We start from the raw sequence: 24,611 nt of genomic DNA, 5'->3' as shown, positions 1-24,611 counted from the left end.
TCAAATTTTCATAAGTATAAACTGTAAGTTAACTACCTAACTTTCTTTTTTAATTATAAGTATACACCTAGGCACAATATACATGCATTGTTAGGGGTGCAATCTCTAGGGACTGGTTGCATTCTTATACATAGAATCCCAAGGGAAAATAGTAATATTAGTTCATAAGTAATTATAAGTTTGTTGCTTATAGTTACAAGTTTGCTTGTTCCCATATATTTGGTTAAAAACTTCACATCTTTATGTGGAGAAGTAATTAACAATTACTGTCTATTCCCATATACTTACCTTATTAAATAGATCCTCCTAGTTTATAGTAGAGTATGAGAAACATACTATATTAATTTTCCATAGGCTAAAAATAAAGAGAGGAATTTCGTTGTTAAATGGAAATCAAACCCAAGACTTTATGATCCAGGAATCAAACCTATACTACAGTTTAGACTCACAGAGAAAATCTTGTCTTATTCTTTGTCTTATCCTTATCTCACATTAATTAGGAGATTTGACTAATGATTTTGCAACCAACTGAATGCCTGATGCCAAAAACCCTTGGGAATCCTATATGCATTCAGATATGATAAATTTAACTGAAAATTCACTGCATACTGAATAGATATTATACTCCAATACATTTCGATCAAATTATACTGCATTTTATGAATGTAAGGATGTGAATTAAGCAAAGAAAGTTTGTAAGGATCTTACCAAATGAGAGAACACCACTTGATATGACAGAGACCAGAGAATGCGTCTCTGTCATATCAAGTGGTGTTCTCTGCCTACCCCTATGGGAAGAAGGTGTGATTTTATGTAATAGTACTTACATGAAAAACTTTTTACACACTTTTAACATTAATAAATTATTATCTAGACTAATTTTATAAAGCTGAAGAGTTTGTTTGTTTGTTTGGACGCGCCAATCTCAGGAACTACTGGTACGATTTGAAAAATTCAGTGTTAGATAGCCCATTTATGGAGGCAGGCTTTAGGCTATATATAATCACGCTACGACCAATAGGAGCAGAGTACCAGTAAAAAATGTTCGAAAAACGGGGAAAATTATGACCCAGTCTCTCTAAAGTGACGCAAGCGAAGTTGCGCGGGTCAGCTAGTACTAAACTAAACTATGAATAATTATCAATTATTACTTATTAATAATTATTATAGTATGTCTCTGCATTTTGATTTACAGTTTTTTTTTGTTTCTATGCTCAACTCAGGAATGGTACCTGAAACCGCATGTTCAGTCATCATGTCTGTCCGGCCTTCAGAGATAGTTGTTATTAGTTTTTTATATTGAAACAATTTGATAAAGTTCATAGGCCTTAGATAACCTGTTACCGAGGGAAATGTAAGATTAATATTATCATACTAGTTTAAGATATTGTCTCCAAGGTTTATTGTGATGAGTTCTCACCGGTCGGTAAATATCTGTGGGTTAAGCAAAACATGGCGCGGTCATTCTATAGATGGGTGACCGCATAGTGATATTTGTGTTTCGGAAGGCACAGTCAAGATAACAGTGGTTAAGCCATGTCAAAGGTCATCGGGCGTGAACAACTTTGACACTAGGTTGACCACTAACCATACGATAAGAAAAGCATAGTTAATAAAGATGCAAATTGTGATGAGGTAGTTAAAATGATAAATTGTCATTATCCGTGCGCCGGATGTCGGTTCGAATCCACAGCAGGACATATATTTTTTACATATACATACATAATATCACGCCTTTTTCCATAGGGGAAGCAGAAACCAAAGAACATACATTTTTATTTCATGGTAATAATTTACACAACTTCGCTTGCGTCACATTAGAGAATGGGTCAAAATTTTCCCCGTTTTTGTAACATTTCTTATTGGTACTCTGCTCCTATAGGTCGTTTGAAATATATATAGCCTTTCTCGATAAATGGACTATCAGACACTGAAATAATTTATCAAATCGGACCAGTAGTTCCTGAAATTAGCGCGTTAAAACAAACAAACAAACTCTTCAGCTTTATAATATTATCTGTACATAATGTCTGATACATGTATAAATATGTTTGTAAAAATTACCGTGATACAAAAATATTCCTTAGTAGGTTTTGTGTTAAAAAACAAAACAATAAAAAAAATATAGAAATCATCACATTTTCCTCATAGCAGAAAACTCTAATAAATTGCCTGACTCAGGAATCGAAGATCAACATCCAAGACCATTCATTTTAATTGTATGTTATTTAAAAGGTGATTACTTTTTATTAATATTTAAATGTATTTTTCCTTGTTTCAGAGATAGAATGACTTGAAACAGTTGTGCAAATATACCTACTGATTTGATGAAAAAATGGCGTCCATATGTAAGTATTTAATTTTTAATGAACTAATTTATATCATACACTAGCTGACCCGCGCAACTTCGCTTGCGTAACCTAAGAGAATGGGTCAAAATTTTCCCCGTTTTTGTAACATTTTTCGTTGCTTCTCCGCTCCTAATGACTGTAGCGTGATGTTATATAGCCTATAGCCTTCCTCGATAAATGGGCTATCTAACACTGAAAGAATTTTTCAAATCGGACCAGTAGTTCCTGAGATTAGCGCGTTCAAACAAACAAACAAACAAACAAACAAACTCTTCAGCTTTATTATATTAGTATAGATTAATTATTGAGGGCATGCGAAGTCTCCAACCCGCACTTGGCCAGCGTGGTGGACTCAAGGCCTTAAATATAATTTATATCATATTTTTAGTTTTGTTTGCCTCCGTGGCACGGTCGATAGTGTAATCGACTGCTGAACATGAAGTCTATGGTTCGATTCTCGGATCGGGCAAATTGCTATTAGTCTTTTCTAATTTATATTGGAATGTTTCACATCACACAATACACTCTCTATTCCCTTACTCTCATATTCAGATGGAACGGATAACAGACCAGTGAGAGGTCGGGCGCAGGACCGACAGCTTTACGTGCTCTCCGAGGCACGAAAGCTCAAACGCAGCGAAAGACTCTGGGCATTATTGGCTCGACCTCAGATTTGGACCCGAGACCTCTGTGTTAGATTTCTGAAGCACATTTAGTGGTAGTTTATCTATTCAATAGCGTTTAAGCTCATATATAAACACTAGCTGACCCGCGTAACCCGCGTTTTTGTAACATTTCTCGTTGCATCTTCGCTCCTATTGGTCGTAGCGTGATGATATATAGCCTATAGCCTTCCTCAATAAATAGGCTATCTAACACTGAAAGATTTTTTAAATCGGATCAGTAGTTCCTGAAATTAGCGCGTTCAAACAAACAAACAAACAAACTCTTCAGCTTTATAATATTAGTATAGATTAGTATAGATGACAGTTTGATTAGATAAACTACCGCTAAATGTATCTCAGAAATCGGGGGGTAGTCGCGTACAGTATTGAATGTACCACATTAATATCGTTTATTCCATCTAGTCCTACCAGTAGTTCGATAGTCGAACTGTTTGGATGTTTTTATTCCAATCTGTTATACTGATGGATCGAACTATTTGGAAACGCGGATTTTATTCCAAATAGAGCTATTGTGAATATAATGGTACAGTCATGTAGGAAGAAGAAATTGTCTAATTTATTATTTCTTATGAATCCTCTTTGAACGATGTTAGAAAATGTGTTTACATGTCAAACATTTTTTTAAAATTTCCCTTTTCTGTCCCACTGCAGGGCAAGGGTCTCCCCCAAGCGAGGAAGAAGAGGTTAGACCTTGAGTCCACCACACTGGCCAAGTGCGGGTTGGGGACTTTAAATGCTCTCAATAAATGTATTAAACAATTTTTTAGGCATGTAAGGTTTCCTCACGATGTTTTTCTTCACCGTTAGAGCGTTAATCACTTGATTATTATTTCTAATACACACATAACTTCGAAAAGTCATTGGTGTGTTGCCGGGTTCGAACCTGCAACCACTTGCGTGGGTGGTGCCAGCTTAAACCACTCGGCTATCACTGACATTGTTTAGAAAATTCGAGGTAAAATTACAAAAACCACCTCTTTCGCCAGAGATCAACATCCTGATTGTTTCATACTTTCAAAATATTTTAATTTCTATTTTATAAAAAACTTGAAAAATAAGTAGGTGATGTTTTATTTTTTGTTTCAATGTACATTGGAGACAGTAGCTCTATTTGGAATAAAATCCGCGTTTCCAAATAGTTCGATCCATCAGTATAACAGATTGGAATAAAAACATCCAAACAGTTCGACTATCGAACTACTGGTAGGACTAGATGGAATAAACGATTAATATCTATTGGTAAACTAGCCAAGAATGTAATAGAAAACTAGGCACGTTGGTATGTTGGTTTCCTCACGATGTTTTCCTTTGCTATAACAACAATGGTTACTAGTACCTTATACTATAAACATAAGCTTGTTTTGTCTTCTATGAAATGTTACATACATACATAATATCACGCCTGTTATATTCGAAGTTAGATAAAGGTGCATAAATTACGTAGTTAGGTACTATACTTCTGTGGTTAAGATGGTCGCCATGCCACTACTATTGCGTCGGGAGATAAATAAATAAATATAAATATTATTGGACAACTGACACACGGTCATTTAATTGCAAACTAAGCAGAGCTTGTACTATGGTAACCAAATAACTGATAAACATACTTATATACTTCTAAATACATACTTATATAGATACATTAACATCCAGGCTCAGAACAAATACTCGTGCTCATCACACAAAGATTTGTCCCGGGTGGGATTCGAACCCATTACAGAGATAGATATATCATCAGATAGTTTGTTGTGGGTTCCCACACGAAACAATTATTTGTATGCACAAGTAGTTGTTTTAGGTCTGGTTGTGCTTTGTGTCCGATGTTTGTATTAGGTCGGGGAAAAAGTCTTTTCGCATTATAGTAGGTATGAACTTGTAATAAAATCATTTCTCTACACAAAAAAGTTCGATATTTTTGTACCTCACGAGCTCACTGAAAGAAACCTAATGAACCGTGCACTCATTTGTGATTCTTGAAGCCAAAGAGATTTTATTACAAGTTCATACAATCATACTATAATGCGAAAAGACTTTTTCCCCGACCTAATATGTTTGTAAAAGTCCCCGCGACACAAGAGCCATTCTTAATGCGGGATTTGTATCGGATATGCCAAGTAGCTTGTCTTTGCCTACCCCTATGGGGAGAAGGCGTGATTTTATGCACTATATCGATCATGATCAACATCGCTTTGTTCGTATGAAGCGTTACGTAACAACACGTGTCCGCGTTGGTATTTGTAAATAATAAACATGATACATAAGCAATTGAATGTGTCACTTATCTCTCTATGTAGTATGTACCTATACGGTCATGGTTCGCCGGGGATTTTTATTTTGATGAGAATAAGCCTATGTTCTTCCCCGAGTTAGCTATCCACCCGTAGCTTTGTCCGCAGGGAATTTCACCCCCTTTGTGGGGGAATTCCATTAATCCTCTTTTTGTGCTCCTCTACACTTCCTAAGGAATCTTCACACGTAGTAGTTTCGGCTGTGCGTTGACCATCAGTCAGTCAAATGCGTGAAATTTTCTTATTCTCAGAGGAAAACTATTTGCAGTGAATTTTTCATGTTTTGTTTCATTTGTATGACTAATAAATGAATGTAAGGGAATACCCGAATTCCGAAAACCAACGCGAATGGCGCAGATTTATTTATAAAATATTATTTGTTTTATTTTTCTTGTGATCGTCACGGCATGATACAAAGTTCTCTAAAGAATGCACTAGTCTTAACTATGTACATCGCTTTCTTTGCTTATACATATACTAGTTGATTTTGACGCCTTCTTCTTCGTAAAAAACCCCCGGGGTAAAAAGTATCTAGCCTTTCTTCCAACTATGTTGGAGTCGGCTTCCAGTCTCACCGGATGCAGCTGGATACCAGTATTTTACATGAAACGACTGTCTATCTGACCTCCACAACACAGTTACCTGGGTTTTAAAATCCATGTGTCCCAAATGATTAAATAACAAACATGCATTTAAACTTTCGCATTTATAACATTAGTATATGTCAATACACTCGCCCCCTATTACATGGGACTAACATGGTTAATTGCGAATTGTTTTTTACTTTCTTTCATGTACACATTTACCTGCTCCTTCAGTTACAACAGGCGTGATGCTATATATTTCCACGAGTGGGCGTAAACTGACTCTTATCAAGCATTTTCATTCTATAAATAGGTCTACGCCCACCACGTTTTGTGTGGGCGTTGAATAAAGCAGGGCTTTGCTTGCGTTGGGGATGAGAGTACGAAAATAGATCGTGTACGTTTACAGCTTAAATAACTAGATATATAATTTATTATTGTTGTTTCAGGTGAAAACACGGAACTTGTGGAGAAGGTGCCTGCGTAAGTATTTTAATATCTTTTTATAAATTACGTTTTTACTTTGCCTACTTACTTAGGATATTTTCTTTATTTATTTTCTACTAGCTGACCCGCGCAACTTCGCTTGCGTCACTTAAGATAATCATAATTTTCCCCGTTTTTGTAAAATTTTTCACTGTTACTCTGCTCCTATTGGTCGTAGCGTGATAATATATAGCCTATAGCCTTCCTCGATAAATGGGCTATCTAACACTGAAATAATTTTTCAAATCGGACCAATAGTTCCCGAGATTAGCGCGTTCAAACAAACAAACAAACAAACAAACAAACAAACAATCAATCAATCAAACAAACAAACAAACAAACTCTTCAGCTTTATAATATTAGTATAGATTTATAAAAAAGACAGCTTCCGCACTAAGAATTGCTCTTGTGTCGCGGGGACTTTTACAAACATACAAACAACGGACGTACGATCCTTCCAGTGGTTTGTGCTGTGCGTTGATAGATCACTATGTCAGTCAGTCTTTGAGTCTTATATATTAAGATTATGCAATAAAATATAGGTAATAATGGTATTATCAGTTACATTGATAGCTAAATGAAGCGTGTCTTATGACAGATAAGTATACTGTCTGAAATCCGGCTTATATAGCTTGAAAAATTATAAGGAGGGTATGGGATTTCCAAAGACCTTTTCTTAGTGCTCCTCTACACTTGCTAAGGAATGTTCATAGCAAATGTCAAGATTGTACGCTCAGTAGTTTCGAGTGTGCGTTGTCCATCAGTCAGTCAGTAACGGAAGAGTTTTATATACCACTAGCTGACCCGCGCAACTTCGCTTGCGTCACTTAAGAGAATGGGTCAAATTTTTCCCCGTTTTTGTAACATTTTTCGTTGCTACTCCGCTCCCAATGACCGATAAGATAAGATAATATAGTATAGATGAATTGATTTAAAATTCTTGTACCTAATATTTTGTAAAATAAATTGATTGTGGTAGGAAACGGGATGATTTTCGCATATTCTTACTTTCTAAATAATTATAATATAATCTATACTAATATTATAAAGCTGAAGAGTTTGTTTGTTTGTTTGTTTGTTTGAACGCGCTAATCTCAGGACCTACTGGTCCGATTTGAAAAGTTCTTTCAGTGTTAGATAACCTATTTATCGAGGAAGGCTTTAGGATATATAACATCACGCTACGGCCATTAGGAGCGGAGTAGCAACGAAAAATGTTACAAAAACGGGGAATTTTTTTTCATTCTTTCTTATGTGACGCAAGCGAAGTTGCGCGGGTCAGCTAGTAAATAATAAATAATGGCTGGTTAAAAATGGTTTGCTTTAAACATACTGTCGGAAATAATTTCAGTCAACGTACTTCTGAAATCTGTGCACATAAATCAATAATATATGAAATCAAGTAACAATTAGTTTTAAGTATAACTCTAATCAACGCGTTTAAATCGCCTTCTAATTGTTATCTCACGATTATAATTAATACTATAATCCTTAAGCCACTGGACATTTGATAAGATGAATCCTGCCTTATCATTGTCTATCATACATACATACATACTTACGTACATACGTACATACATAGGAAGTCTTGTTACCACGTGTAACATTATGTCATTTTTCGAATGGTCCTTTTTATTCAAAATTTGGTTAAGTAAAGCTTGGCGCGGTCATTTTATAGATGGGTGACCGCTTATTGGTATTTGAACTGGGTGTCTCCGTGCTTCGGAGGGCACGTAAAAAGTCAGTCTCGATTGTTGTCAATTAAGATTACAGTCGTTAAGCCATGGCAAAGGCCTTTCGGGCGGCTTGATCAGCTTTGACACTAGGTTGACCACTAACCATACGACAAGAAGAAGAAGATTTAAAGTCTTTATGGCATTTGAACGTTCCTGTTTGGTTCTTTGGGCTGAAATAGAAGATGTTACTTATCTAAAGAACTATTTGACGATACACATGATAGTAATCTCACTGCGAAAACGCCTGTCTGAATTCCAATAGCAAAATATTTTCGATGTGCAACATTTTGCTATAATTTTTATTAAGGCGCTGATACAGACGCACGATCACCTAAAATTATAATTTAACTGTCGTTTTAGTTTATATACAAAAAGTGTTTATATTCAAATATCCTCTATTTCGTAAACTTAGTACAGAGTATTTGAAATAGTCATATATTATAATTTTTTTGTCCGTTTCGGAAAAGCTGGTTGCTCGTGAGAAGAAACGGCTAAAATCTTACGGCTTTCTCTCTTACAATGTCAATACATTCGAATGGATTAGTACTAATTACAAGTAATAATTATTTCTAATACACACATCACTTGAAAAAGTCATTGGTGTGGTGTGCATTGCCTCGGGTTCGAATCTGCAACCACTTGCGTGGGAGGTAGCATACCACACAGCTATCACTGCAAGAAGTTATAAAGGTTAGTAAAATATTAGGTCGGGGAAAAAGTCTTTTCGCATTATAGTATGTATGAACTTGCAATAAAATCTTTTCTCTACACAAAAAGCTCGATATTTGGGTACCTCACGAGCTCACTGAAAGAAACCTAATGAACCGTGTACTCATTTGTGATTCTTGAAGCAAAAGAGATTTTATTACAAGTTCATACATACTGTAATGCGAAAAGAACTGGGAACAGTCTCTAGTTTCAACTAATAGGAAATGTATCTGTCATAACATAGTTATCAAAGTGATAATGATCACGTGAACATAAATATTATTTAAATCATATGATGCTGCTATCTAAGATGTTGTTAAGATAAGAATTGAGGGACCCACTTGAAAATTGCTTATCAAACACTTATGTTTTGTGTGCCAATAATTAATACTTACTGATGCAAGTATCTGTTCTGAGCCTGGTTGTTAATGTATCTATATAAGTATGTATTTAGAAGTATATAAGTATGTTTATCAGTTATTTGGTTACCATAGTACAAGCACTGCTTGTTGCATACCTTTACTAGCACCCAACGTTGTATACGGGACTCTCTACTAATTTGTACGAATTTTTTAAAACTGATTTTTATCCCTCGGCTGGGCAAGGCTCTTTTCGAACGCGGAAAGCCTTAGGCCTTGAGTCCACCACGTTGGCCAAGTGCAGGTTGGGAACTTTTCATACCTTCAAGAAATGTATGAATAAAATTTTTGTTTCATCACGATGTTTTCCTTCACCGTTATAACAAGTGAACTTTATTTATAACTAGCTTACCCGTGCAACTTCGCTTGCGTCACATGAGAGAGAATCGGTCATAATTTCCCCCGTTTTAGTAACATTCTTAACTGGTACTCTGCTCCCATTGGTCGTAGCGTGATAATATATAGCCTTTCCCGATAAATGGGCTATCTAACACTGAAAGAATTTTTCAAATCGGACCAGTAGTTCCTGAGATTAGCGTGTTCAAACAAACAAACAAACAAACATAGATACACACATCACTTGGAAAAGTCATTGGTGTATTGCCCAGCGTTGGGCAAAGTGGGCAACACGACCTTGTTAGTCTATTTTCATTGTAAATTGTTTGCAAAATTAACCCTTATCTCAATCATTGAGTAATAACGCCTTCCAAGATTGTCATATTTACAAACATACAAATTTCTACCTTAACACAAAAGTTTTAAAGTCTAAAATACAAATTTATTTTTTCCAGATAGTTTTATTTCTTTAATTGAAGAGTTTTTGTTGGATTTTAAACCTTAAGTTTATGGTATAAGGTCGGTTTTGTAGTGATAGTAGTGTAAGACAGTTTACTATGAGCTTAATAACGTAATCGGTTTAGTGATGGGATTTTATCGATAGTTTTGTATCGATAAGTATTCATCAGTCTAGCCTTTCTTCCAACTATGTTGGAATTGGCTTCCAGTCTCAGCGGATGCAGCTGAATACCAGTATTGTACATGCAGCGACTGCCTATCTGACCTTCACAACACAGTTACCAGGGTTATAACACGATACTCCTCTGTAAGACAGGTTGTCAGTCTTTACAGCTTCTCGCTACTGGTAACGACTGTCAAAGATCTTTGAAAACGACAGCTGGGGCCTTCAATTTAACGTGTGTTAACACAGAGGAATTTGAAATGTATAAAATGGTCACCCATCTACAAAACAACCTCGGTAAGCGTAGCTTAACCTCAGAGATCGATCCGCGCGGCTGTTGTTACTTAACCACGAGCTCCTATAATATGTACAAGTCGAGAGAGTTTTAAGTATATCTTCTTATCGTATGGTTAGTGGTCAACCTGGTGTCAAAGTTGTTCAAGCCCAAAGTCCTTTGACGTGGCTTAACGACTGTTATCTTAATTGACAACAACCGGGATCGAATTGTCACCGCACTCGTCTCCTACGTCTTATATATAAGTTATTTAATATATAGAATATACTCTTATATAGTAAATCAATGACGTTATTGTCGACATGTACAAAGCATATTATATAAAGCAATAAATAGTTCTATAGGAATGCTATTATATGTATACCTATCTACAATAGTGTATAAATTATTTTATAGTCGCGTCATGTGATGTTTTTTACTGCGTGTTAATGCCAGTTTTCGTAAATTGTGTTGTGCTTAGTATTAATATTTTAATTGCCAATGTTTGGTAGTTTGAATCAATATTGTCAAAATTACTGAAAAGTTTTTATAATCTATCTAGATGTACACATAGAATACTATTTATACCGGGAAATCTTTATAGACAGAAAATTGGTTTACGGAATAAATTATTTGTTAATATGCGTTAATTGTAATTGCTTCGTTCCTGCAAGTTGTCTACTTAAGATAGATTTCATTATATCAATAAAAATATTTCTTTCTATAGTATGAAAAGTAGTTCAGTGCATCGAGATAAGTCTGGATAGTTCAAATTGCCATAGACCATTTTAAACACACTTACTCCCAACACATACTGCATCTTTTTATCTATAAAAATCTTCGCAAAAGCGTTCTACTAAAAATCGAAAGTAAATTTCTATCGATACTTTCCCATCACTAGAATACCTCCATTGATGGCCGTACGGTCTCTCCGGCAGTGCACGCGAGAGCCCGCGACGATACACTCGTCATGTACGAACACACCCGAATATATACGAACTTAACCGAAGTGACAGACTTTCCATTATACAAAATGCTCTAAATTTTATCATAAATATCCGTTTTTTTTTTCTTAAAAAAAAAGGTTTGTGTTCTTTTCTTTCAAGTGACGTGTTCCTTTTTCGAAATTTTGTGGTGGCAGTTGTTTTTTTTTCGTGTTTTCGGGACCTCAGTGCAATAAGTGTATAAGTTGATGATTTTAAATTTTGGTTTTTCGTGAAGTTTGTTTTTAAGTGAAAGTGTTTATCGGTTGAGTTGTTCATTGGATGCGGTAACGAATTATCTGACTATTAACTTCTGTTCAGGAGCGTGTGGAAAGATTTCCCAGGGAAGCTGTCCTATGTGTTAATCTTGATTATAAACTAACCCTTATATTCATAAAAATATATGAAGTTATGAAAGGCTTACGAAGTGTTTTGTTTCTTTCACTCCTTAGCGAAATGAAAAAGAGAAAACATATTATAGTAGCTTTTTAAATAAAATAGGTTTATAGTGTGTTTATGAATAATAGGGTAACGTTGTACCAAATTTCGTTGAGTAGTTTTCGCGTGAAAGAGTAACAAACACCCCTCTATGAAAACTCACGCATTATTAGTTTCATTTTTTTATATTAACAGTGGATTTCAGTGAGTAGCTGAAATATAAAGAACTAACCTACTAAGGCTACAAAATATCTAAAAAACTGCTAATAAGACGTTAATTCATTAATACATTTTAAATAAGCACGATAACTATAAATTTGCCAACTAAACGTAACTAGGTATAAAAACATTAAGTAATGCTACCTTAAAACTAGGTTTCCACCAAAAAAACTGACACAGAAATCGGTTCAGTAGTTTCTGAGAAAAGTGTTAACAGACACACCCACGGACCTATTAAGGTGAAACGGTTTATAGCAAGTACAAAAACTATTACGTATTTCATTAAAGCAGTTTTATATTAACGGATGTAGACAAAACCGGAGCTAAACGTTGTATGAATAATAATTAATTGCATTTCGTAAGAATACGCACATTCATAAAATGTTGTTTTCACATCAGGCAGAGAGCAAAGAACGACACTTGGCGTAGCCTATGTGTTATTCTGGGTTTTCAGCTACCTACATACCAAATTTCATCGTGATCGATTCAGTAGTATTCGCGTGAAAGAGTAACAAACATCCATACATACATACTCACAAATTTTCGCATTTATAATATTAGTAGGATTAACTAGTTAAAACAAAATCGACAAACACACATTGTACGAAACATAAATAATCTTTTAGTGTTTAATCATAGATAATATTATAATTCCAATAGCTGATCAATGCATGACAAAATATAAATACAAAGGTCGTATTTGTAAAAGAGCTTTAAAGATAAGAATAATTATATATTATTAGCAAATAATCTATAAATAACCCATTACTGTCCCACTGCTGGGTACGGGTATTACCTCAATAGAATGTTCTTGGGTACATACATAAATAAATAAATATCATTGGACAACTCACACACGGTCATTTGATTCCAAACAAAGCAGAGCTTGTGCTATGGTAACCAAATAACTGATAAACATACTTATATACTTGTAAATACATACTTATATAGATACATTAACATCCAGGCTCAGAACAAATACTCGTGCTCATTACACAAAGATTTCGATCCTTACAAACTTCCCTTGCTTCATTCACATACATACATGTTGTCATACAGGACAACCGGTTACGAGTAGCACCTGACCTTTTTACAAGACATCACCGATATCATCTGTGTATGTCTTTCTAGGTTATCCTCTCCCGACCCAACCAATAACTATCCCATGTTCAGTCAGTCTTCAAAGTGATGTGTAAATAAGAAATGATTATCACTTGTTATAACGGTGAAGGAAAACATCGTGATGCAACCTTGCATGCCTGAGAGTTTTTTAGAACAGTTCTTGAAGTATGCAAAGTTCCCAACCCGTAAGACTGTAATCTTGCTTTTATGCTAAAGAAATAAATGTTGTAGTAACTAAAACACTTAAAATCGTTGATACGTGACGAATCTTCGCGTTTAAGAAGTAATAAGTAATTATGTATGAGGAAAAATAGTCTTGTTTACTACTAAATATGTATAATGATGTTACTTAGATAATATACTTATATAGATTTACTAGCGGACCCGACAGACGTTGTCCTGTCTAATGAATTAAAACATAATTAAAAAAACATTGTCCAGCGGACAAAATTGTGAATCTAAACCATTCTCAGATCCCCTTGAACACACACAAAATTTTTCATCAAAATCGGTCCAGTCGTTTAAGAGAAGTTCAGTGACATACACACTTACAGAAGAATTATATATATAAAGATATTAGTCTTGCTAATAAACGTGGTATAAGCTCTGATTATTTAAACAGTGTTTTGTCACTTTCACTCATATCAAAATCAGTCTAGCCTTTCTTCCAAACTATGATGGAGTCGGCTTCCAGTCTCACCGGATGCAGCTGAATACCAGTATTTTACATGTAGCGACTGTCTATCTGACCTCCACCACACAGTTACCTGGGTTGTAACACGATACTTTTTTACCGATTTTATTCAGGACTAGCTGACCCGCGCAACTTCGCTTGCGTCACATAAGAGAGAATGGGTCAAAATTTTCCCCGTTTTTGTAACATTTTTCGTTGCTACTCCGCTCCTATTGGTCGTAGCGTGATGAAATATAGCCTATAGCCTTCTTCGATAAATGGACTATCTAACACTGAAAGAATTTTCAGTATCGGACCAGTAGTTCCTGAGATTAGTGCGTTCAAACAAACAAACAAACTCTTCAGCTTTATAATATTAGTATAGATACATAGAATAAGTAATTGTAATGGTCTGGGTATATCGTGCATGTTAAGGCTCTTTACTAAGTCGTATGATTATACACATAGTGTTTTTAAACACATTGTAATGTACACGCGGACCGGATTTAAATAGTACTATAGTTTTTATCTATCTAATACAATTAAATGATGATGTCATGCAGGATGTGATGGAAAAACCTTAGGTATGTCGTTTGTTGATGCTGGTCTTAGAACAGCTTAACAAGATCTTCATCCTACTAATATTATAAATGCGAAAGTTTGTGAGAATGTATGGATAGATAGATGTATGTATGTTTGTGTTTCTTTAACAAAATTTCTTACGGAAGGTAGTCCTACTAATATTATAAACTAGCTGACCCGCGCAACTTCGCTTGCGTCACATAAGAGAGAATGGGTCAAAATTTTCCCCGTTTTTGTAACATTTTTTACCCGTACTCTGCTCCTATTGGTAGTAGCGTGATGATATATAGCCTATAACCTTCCTCGATAAATGGACTATCTAACACTGAACGAATTTTTCAAATCGGACCAGTAGTTCCTGAGATTAGCGCGTTCAAACAAACAAACAAACTCTTCAGCTTTATAATATTAGTATAGATGCGAAAGCGAAGATGTTTGTTACTCTTTCACGCAAATACTACTGAACCGATTACGATGATATGTTGTATGTAGGTAGCTGATGACCAAAATAGCACATAGGCTACTTTTTATCCCGGAGTTCCAGAGGGATCGGGATTTACACGGGAAGGATTTCCACGCGGACGAAATCGCGGATGGCCTCTAGTATTTTAATAAAAGCGTTTCATTTTAATTCAGCCGAAAAGGCCTTGAGATCAATCTACACCCAATCTTACATACAGAAATAATCTTACCTCTTTACTAAGTACATTATATGTATATAAATTAAAGGGATTAACATATAGATTATTAAATAATAATAAATATAATCATTGCAATAAATCTTAATAGCTTTTGGCGGTGACTTTCATGTTATTATCAATTATTATTAAACAACGGAATTCTATGTAATTGTATATTTTGATAGCCTGCAATGAATGATTGAAGAAATAAAAAACAAAGCAATTTATTTACTAACTTATTTAACTTATTTTTTATTAACTGCACGTGTGGCGTAGTGATTTAAGCGGTCGCCTCGCGCAATAACCGTATCGTCGCGTGTGGTGGGTTCGAATCCCACCCGGGACAAATCTTTGTGTGATGAGCACAAGTATTTGTTCTGAGCCTGGTTTTCAATTTATCTATATGTACTTAGAAGTATATAAGTATGTTTATCAGTTAAGCAGAAGCAGAGCTTGTACTATGGTTACCAAATGGTTACCATAGTACAAGTTCTGCTTAGTTTGTAATCAAATGACCGTGTGTGAGTTGTCCTATGATATTTATTATTTATTTGTAACTTTTGTCGGCGACTTCGTCCGCGTGAAAAGACTTCCCGGGGAAAAGAGCAACCGACATGTTAGAATAGTTAAGTTGGTTAAATAGTTGTAGGATACAATACGGTGAAGATCCCATAGCCAGTAGCGCTCACCGGTCGGTAAACGATCTGTGTGTTAAGCAAGCCTTTGGCGGTCATTTCATAGATGGGTGACCGCATAGTGGTATTTGAACTGGGTGACTCCGTGCTTCGGAGGGCACGTAAAAGGCGGTCTCGGTTGTTGTCAATTAAGATAACAGTCGTTAAGCCATGTCAAAGCTTCGGGCGGCTTGAACAACTTTGACACTAGGTTGACCACTAACCATACGATAGAAGACCCAACGGTAAAGGAAAACATCGTGATGAAACCTTGCATGCCTTAAAGTTCTTTACTACAGTTATTGAGGCAAGTTCCCAAACCCGCAATTGCTCAGCGTGGTGGACTCAAGGCCTAACCCCTCCCTCGTTTGGGAGAAGACCTTTACCCAGCACTGGGACAGCTAGGGAATAAGATGAAAATTTAGTTATAAGTGACGTTTTCAAGGATATTTCTTACTTGTATTGTTCCTTATTTTCGCTCTCAGTTCTATTTGTGATAATTAACATGATAATTATTAATTATCATTGTTTAAACATATGTTAATTATGTCGCTATCGAAGACAAACAGTTTTAATAATGTTTTGTTGACGCAGCTGATCGGTATATACCACAGTGTATTTAGTAAAATCAGAATAATATAATATTACTAGCGGTCCGCCCCCGGCTTCGCCCGATTTAATCATGACTGCCTCCGTGGCGCAGTGGTTTTAGGTCGCCACGCCGCTACCATTTCGTCGAGTGACCGTGGGTTCGATTCCCACACGCGACAATTATTTGTGCTATCCACAAATAATTGTGTTGTTTGTATGTTTGTTAAAGTTTATCAGTGTTGATCCACTATACTTAATACACTGTGATGATAAATTCCTCTTTTGTATGAAAAATATGTACATTTCAATCAATATAATTTATACAACACATGTCAAATCATGTGATTAAGAAGACTTTCTTTTTATATAACCTGTGCAACACATAGGATACTTTTTACGCCAGAAAATATTTCCTGTCTGCCTGCTCTATACAGTTAAAGTTATTTCTTAGTTATCTTATAGTCAGTTGCGTTCACTGGTCGGTAAACGATTTGTGGGTTAAGCAAACTTTTGCGCGGCCATACTATGGATGGGTGACCGCAAAGTGGTGTTTGAGCTGAGCGTCTCGGTAAAGGTGGTCCCGGTTGTTGTCAATCATGATAACAGTCGTTAAGCCACGTCAAAGGCCTTTCGGGTTTGAGCAACTTTGACAATAGGTTGACCACTATAAGATAAAATAAAATAAAAAGTTATCTTAAGGAAAATAGGCTTTTAGATTGATAATCTTCATCTACAAAAACGTATGTAATTAATTCAATCTTTGTAATTTCATCACAAAATCAAATGATGCTATCGCTCATAGCAATAAAAATTACCAACTTATATCATTTAAAATAGATCTTAGATCTTTATCTGTTATCTTTTAAATACACGTGGATGTTAAACGTGAATTTGAAATTATTTACTGAAATTGAAACATTCTCAAGTAAATCGTAGCTGTTCATTTGTACAGTCGGTAAGTTAAGTTAAAGGACTCTCGGGCGGCTTCAACAACTTTGACACTAGGTTGACCACTAACCATACGACAAACAACAAATTAATTAAATGCTAACTTTTTCAATTCGATGTATAGGAAGATTTTCTGGGGTAAAATGTATCATACATACATACGTATGTATGTATGTATGTATGATACATTTTACCCCATCATATCACATCACGTTTAAAATAGCTAGCCTTGGTATGCACGGTGAACCCTTTTTTCCCCTCTCTTAACCCATTAGTGTCCCACTGCTGGGCAAGGGTCTTCTCCCGAATTTAAAGAGGAATTAGGCCTTGAGTCCACCACGCTGCCCAAGTGTGGTGGACTCATAATACTGTCCTCAAGAAATGCGTTAAACCATTTTTCGACATTCAAGGTTTCATCACGATGTTTACCTTTACCGTTATAACAAGTAATAATTATAGGTATATATTTCTGATACACACATCACTTGGAAAAGTCAGTTATGTGTTGCCTCGGGTTCGAACCTTGACCACAACTCTGTGCCCCTAGTGGAAAAGGGTATGAGTCCGATTTTGTTGAAAATGAAGGCTATCCACTAAGTTGTTGGCTATATAAACAAACTCTTGGATAGTTAGTCGGTTTCAATAAAACTAGCCGGATATTGGTTATTGGTAATTTTTCTAAAATACAAATATAAAATTAAAATACTACCGGTTACCAGTATGTAATTCGTGCCTGACCTTCTCAAGTACTTACATTGTTTCAAATAAACTACTTCAACAAGTACTTTGAAGTCGATGCCAGTATGCTACTTCTCTACCGTGTCTGACCTCTCCCTCTTACATATAACCCTCTCTTTCCCTCGCAGTACTTTCACTACACAAGGTCTGACGGTAGGTAAGTTAGTATGACGTGAATACGTCTTATGAAGATAACTATTGGTTGAAAATTTAATGGAATAGAGGTCAGTTAAAAAATGTAGGTTATTTTTTATTGTCACTACATAGTATAAAACAAAGTCGCCCATTTTGTCTGTAGTCCCTTCGTATGCATAAAACTTTAAAACTACGCAACGGATTTTGATGCGGTTTTCACTAATAGAAAGAGTATTTTCTCCGACAGGTTTTTATATATAATTGAAATACATTGAAACTATATTAGCTGAGTTATAGCGATTTATGTCCAAGAAGTCAGAAAAAAAATCTAATTGAAGATTGCATTTGTGCGTGCGCCGCCTATACCGTTGGATACAAGTAAGAACAATGTATAGCAAAAACATTGGTCTTTATTAGTTCTACAAAAAAGTCCGCGATGACATATATCCAGCTTTTTTATTTAAGTCACAAAAACTACTTTTCTGTATTAAAAAAACATTTAATTCGTTGGGTGATGTTTAACTGGTGATATAACCAATAATACATATATCCTTATCAAAATAAGTAAGTTCATCATCACGAGCATTTAATTTAGATTATTTTTGCAGTTTACAGTGTGTTATTTAGACATATAGTTTAGGAGATATCACGATATTAGTATTGCGGCACGGTACGGGCCGGCCGCGGCGGCGGGGGCAGCGTCCCTATACTGCATTTGTCGAAGTAGCGGGATACACGCAAACGAAGTTGCGCGGGTCAGCTAGTTACATAATAAATAAATCATTTTAACCCATTAATGTCCCACTGCTGGGTATGGGTCTCCCGTATTGAGGGAAGGGTTAGGCTTTGAGTCCACCACAATGGCTAATTGCGAGTTGGGGACTTTGTATACCTTCATGAACTGTTCTAAAGAACTCTCAGGCATACAAGGTTGCATCATGATGTCTTCCTTCGCGTTAGAAATCTAGAAATTGTTAGTAATTCTCTTATATATTGTGCATGTTATTAAACATATATACATTCCTCTTGAATCGCTCTATCTATTAAAAAAAATGCATCAAAATCCGTTGCGTAGTTTTAAAGATGTTAGCATACATACATACAGACATAGATACAGACGCGGGAAACGACTTTGCTTTATACTATGTAGTAATTACATATAATTCTACGCTTGATTTTAATCCACAATAGTCGGTATATTATCAGTGTGATACAAATGATAACGTGTTATCACTTATCAACTGATAATTAGTACAAGCGATTGATAACACGTTTGTTTGTTTTATATATCTCAATTATTTTAGGTCACAATAATATTGAGTTATACGAAATTAAGAAATATTTACCTATTTCAAAGTATTTTTGTGTGGATGGGTGACTATATTAAACATACCAAGTACCTCCGCGTTACGGAAGGCACTTTAAATTGTTGATACCGGCTGTCATTTTCGAAGATCTTTGACAGTCGCTACCAGTAGACGAAGAACGAGAAGCTTGAAAGGCTGACAATCATTCTTACCGAAGGGTATTGTGTTATAACCCTACCTGGGTTGTGGAGGTCCGATAGACAGTCGCTCCATGTAAAAAACTGGTATTCAGCTGCATCCGGGATACTGAAAGCCGACTCTAACATAGTTGGAAGAAAGGCTAGATTGATTAATATAACCGATAGGTTTAACATTACTTTCAGGCCCTGTTTCAGCACTTTCAAGCTTCTGACTACTGGTAACGACTATCGGTACCTATCGGTTAAAATAACTTATCAATGGTTTTATCCAGTTAATGTATAAGGAAACTATATATTTAAACTAATTACTGCGATATTCCTGTTCTTTACATTAACATGCGAAACAGTACAGCAGTTTATGTGATAAGACGTTACAAATGAACAAAATGTTTGATTATTTAGTTTTCTTAAGTTTTAATAAGGAAAATAAAGGAAAATAACGTAGTAATACTCGTATTATTACTATTCGATTCTTGGGAAAATAAAAAGTGATAAAATTAAGGTGTAACTTAGGAAATATTGATGATGTAATTTTCGCGAAACTACGTTATTTATGGGTTAAGCAATTGGAAATTAGGGAAAAAACATGATTATTTTTAATACTTTAAATTGAGCTACAAACTTCGGAGTTTCCCGAACAATAACTTTCAGCCTGCGACCACGGCGAGTGCAACCTGCGCCGAAACGTTAGGCATTTTAAAGTAAAATGCGTATTCGCGTTAATTCCCGTATCCTATTATACATTTCCCGAATAATTATTGTCTTAATATCATATTTTTGGAGATTTCTCATACATAGTCATAACTTAGAAACACAACTACGTTTAATATTCACAGACAACTACCAACCAGTTCATACCAACTATCATAATATTAGGTCGGGGAAGTATTTTCGCATTATAGTATGTATGAACTTGTAATAAAATCTCTTTGGCTTCAAGAATCACAAATGAGTACACGGTTCATTAGGTTTCTTTCAGTGAGCTCGTGAGGTACCCAAATATCGAGCTTTTTTGTGTAGAGAAAATATATTATTACAAGTTCATACATACTATAATGCGAAAAGAGTTTTTCCCCGACTTAATATTATGTAGAAAAAAACATAAGCATTTCGAAAACATTTTAAAAACAACTGTCATTTTGACGTTTGATATTTCGAAAAAGGGACACATAATTTATTATCTGTGTTTTAGCGTGTGAGTGAGACAGTGTTATTAATTTAAGTGTAAGTGTGAAAGAGATAGTGTTATAAGTGTAAGTGTTAAAGACAACATGATGTCAAGAGGAATTAAGTACCAGCGGCTGGATGATTTGGATATCGGGTAAGAAATTAAAATATTTTTTTTATATAACTGTTAAAATTTGTACGCATTTTTTGATGAACAGTCACAGCCGAATGGTACTGTCAGAAAATACCCCTGAGTTAAGTCCTCCTTTATACAGCTTTATGTAATGAGTTTAAATACATAAAATAAGTTCTTCATTTATTTAAAAATTCTTTATTTTAAAGACAATCTCGCACTAAGAATTGCTCTTGTGTGCCTTTTACAAATATAGAAACAACGGCCCGAAGCACAACCAGACTCGAAACAATTATTTGTGGATCGCACAAATAATTGCTCCACGTGGGAATCGCTCCCACGACCTACCGACGCTATGGTATTGGCATGGTGCCCAAAACCACTGCGCCACGGAGGCAGAAAAGGAGTATTAGTAATTTTTCGAGTGTGAAATTCATCCCCTATTCTGAACTTTGTTTACTATGTACTAGCTGACCCGCGCAACTTCGCTTGCGTCACATAAGAGAGAATGGGTCTAAATTATCCCCGTTTTTGTAACATTTTTTACTGGTACTTTACTTCTTTTGGTCGTAGCGTGATGTTATATAGCCTATAGCCTTCCTCGATAAATGGACTATCTAACACTGAAATAAATTTTCAAATTGGACCAATAGTTCCTGAGATTAGCGCGTTCAAACAAACAAACAAACTCTTCAGCTTTATAATATTAGTATAGATTTAAGAAATTTCTTTATGTCAGGAGTACATATCACAGTTAAAATGTAAATAGTAAATCCAAAATACTTGTAAGTTATTGACAGTATTTTATCAATCCTTATCAGTCAGGTATCCTACTCTCACCGTTACGTTACAAAGTTGTACCGAATGTTTGTTTTGATAACCGCTGATAAACGTATTGGAAGTTAAATAGTAATATTTATATGGTTCATTTTGTATAAACATACATAACTCTAAGGTGACTGACATACTCCCGGTTTCTGAGGTACATTTAGCGGTAGTTTATCTATTCAATAGCGTTTAAACTCATATAAAAAAAACTCTATTGAGTATATAAACCACCGCTAAATTTACTCAGAAATCGGGTTAGTGATGTATCAACGCACAGCCCAAACCACTGGACGGATCGAGCTGAAATTTGGCATGCAGGTAGATGTTATGACGTAGGCATTTGTTGAGAAAGGATTTTAATAAATTCTACCCTCAAGTGGATAAAATTTGGAATGAAAGTCTGTATGAAAATTCAGTGGCGGGGTGACCACCTTAACTACTGCGCCATGGGGGCCGACATTTTAATATTAACATGAATACTACGCACTAGTGCTTTAAGCTTATCTTAAATCAATACGCGTTTTGACGTCATAAGAATGACGTCACGCGTCGAAATGCTCCCACGACGGCTATGCGAGGAATTTCTCAATAAACCACTAATGAGATTCTGAAGAGAACTGAAAGGAGGCTACCCGTGCTCGTAGATAGATAGGTATTTAAACTATCTGTGTATAGAGATAGATAGGTTTATAATATAGAAGTGTTTTTATTGTCCTTTGTTTTTTAAACAAATAAATAATGAATATGAAAGAAAAAATATTTCATCAGTTAAGTAATAAAGAATATGGCAAATATAAATTTTCCAAATAACTTAGGGGTAAATTAATTTCATTTAAAACTAGCTGACCCGGCGAACTTCGTACCGCCTGAAATATGCAAAATTAAATGTCTATTTTTCAATATTTCTGAGAGATTTTCGCAATATTTTTTTCCGTAAGAACCTTCTCCTAATAATAACAAATACGACACAAAAAGAATTAGTAAAATCGGTCCAGCCATTCACGCGTGATGCCGTGACCAAGGGTGACGGGTTTCATTTTTATATTATTTAAAATTTGACAGATATTAAGCACTATTAAATAACAAAATATACATTTTCCTGAAACACTAAACTTTTTTTCAGCTAAGAATCTGAATCCCTCCAATCAATGATTATATATGCTTGGATACAATACTTGCATCGTTACAAGCAATTAAATGATATTTGTTCGTATAAGCTTATCAAATACCTAATTAAAAGCGCTAATTGATCTACTATTGTGATAAGATGTTATCATTTTATGTTGATAAGAATTTGCGCAGGATACAAATATGTTATGCTTCTTTAAAAACAACGAAAGGGACTTTAGTTTTAACTATGTTTGGGACTTTGCGTGGATGTCGGAGTAATAAGTTTGTTTGAAGGACTGCATTTATCTCTTTGCTAGATTTAATCAAATTCGGTTTAGCAGTTTAGTCGTTAAAAAGTAAAAGACATATAGACAGGCCGGTTAAACTAGCCAAGATTTACCCTAATCCGGGCAATAAATTCCAAATATGGGCCGAAATTTCCCGATTTTCAACTATTTCCTTGTTAGATTTTATCATTATCGGTTTAGTAGTCTAGCTGTGGAAGCGTAAGCCATCTACAGCTGAGTTAGTCCAGGAATGAGAGCGTTTCCGCTTTTTCAACTATTTACTTGTTACATTTAATGAAAATCGGTTTACAGGTTAGGCGTGAAAGTGTAACAAACAGACTAACATTTATAATTTTACTACAAATTCAAACGTTTTAGGCGAAGTGTTTGCGGCGTAATTATTTGAAATATTATCAATAATTTAGGTAATGTAATAGACAAGAGTGTATTGACTTTCTTATCACCAAGGTAATGATAAGAAACCTACCGTTTGATAACAGGTAACAGGATTCTAGAATATCCTTATCAAGTACACCAGTTACTGTCCCACTACTGGACAAATCTATACTAATATTATAAAGCTGAAGATTTTGTTTGTTTGTTTGAACGCGCTAATCTTAGGAACTACTGGTCCGATTTGAAAAATTCTTTCAATGTTAGATAGTCCATTTATCGAGGAAGGCTATAGGCCAAATACCATCACACTGCAACCAATAGGAGCAGAGTACCAGTAAAAAATGTCATAAAAACTCGGAAAATGTTGACTTTTCCTGAAGCAATCATAGTGGCGTGGCGTCCACCTAAACCACTGCGTCTTCACTCAGCATCGCGTTTTCTAATTTAATTAAGTATTTACAAACAGAGCACTTATAATTATTGTTTTCTAAACTCATTCACGTGCTCGAAGCAAGATATTTCGCGCATTTGTGTTTGACATTTGCGCCAAAATTCAGTATGTTAGTAAACATTAACTGTGACGTGAAAACTTGTGGCTTATTTTGTTTATCTATCTGAAGAGCTCGTGGTTAAGCTACGATTGCCGAGGTTGATCTGTGGATGGGTGACCGTGTTATGTACACCGAGTTTATAAGTGTTTCGGAAAGGTCTCTGTGGATTGTTTTGTTTTAAATGAATGAGGAGATCGTGGCTTAGTTAACAACAGCTGAGCGGATCGATCTCTCAGGTAAAGCTACGGTTGCCGAGGTTGATCAACGGGTGGGTGGAAAGGTGGGTTAGTTCTTCCCTTAGAAACAACTTCAGTTCGTACAATTATTTCTTAGTAATAGTATCTATTACGCATAATACA

The 24,611-nt window shown here is 35.3% G+C and overlaps 1 protein-coding gene across 4 annotated transcripts in view; it reads left to right on the top strand.

The window, feature by feature from the left end:
• The window catches only part of ATP7 (copper-transporting ATPase 1), a 68,471-nt gene that overhangs the window by 1,049 nt on the left and 42,811 nt on the right, over positions 1-24,611 (top strand). For 2 of the 4 annotated variants that reach the window (XM_076132739.1, XM_076132742.1), the window contains exons 1-2: positions 11,417-11,574; positions 20,973-21,101. In XM_076132739.1, coding sequence (XP_075988854.1) covers positions 21,052-21,101 — 50 coding nt within the window. In that variant the 5' untranslated portion in view covers positions 11,417-11,574; positions 20,973-21,051. Of the gene's footprint in view, positions 1-2,281; positions 2,349-6,358; positions 6,393-11,416; positions 11,761-20,972; positions 21,102-24,611 lie in introns of those variants that run through there. The other 2 variants (XM_076132741.1, XM_076132740.1) reach the window with 2 other exon arrangements.

The sequence above is a fragment of the Anticarsia gemmatalis genome, chromosome 28, assembly GCF_050436995.1.
Source record: "Anticarsia gemmatalis isolate Benzon Research Colony breed Stoneville strain chromosome 28, ilAntGemm2 primary, whole genome shotgun sequence".
Classification (NCBI taxonomy): Eukaryota; Metazoa; Arthropoda; class Insecta; order Lepidoptera; family Erebidae; genus Anticarsia; species Anticarsia gemmatalis.
This window is presented reverse-complemented; position numbering and strand designations above follow the sequence as displayed.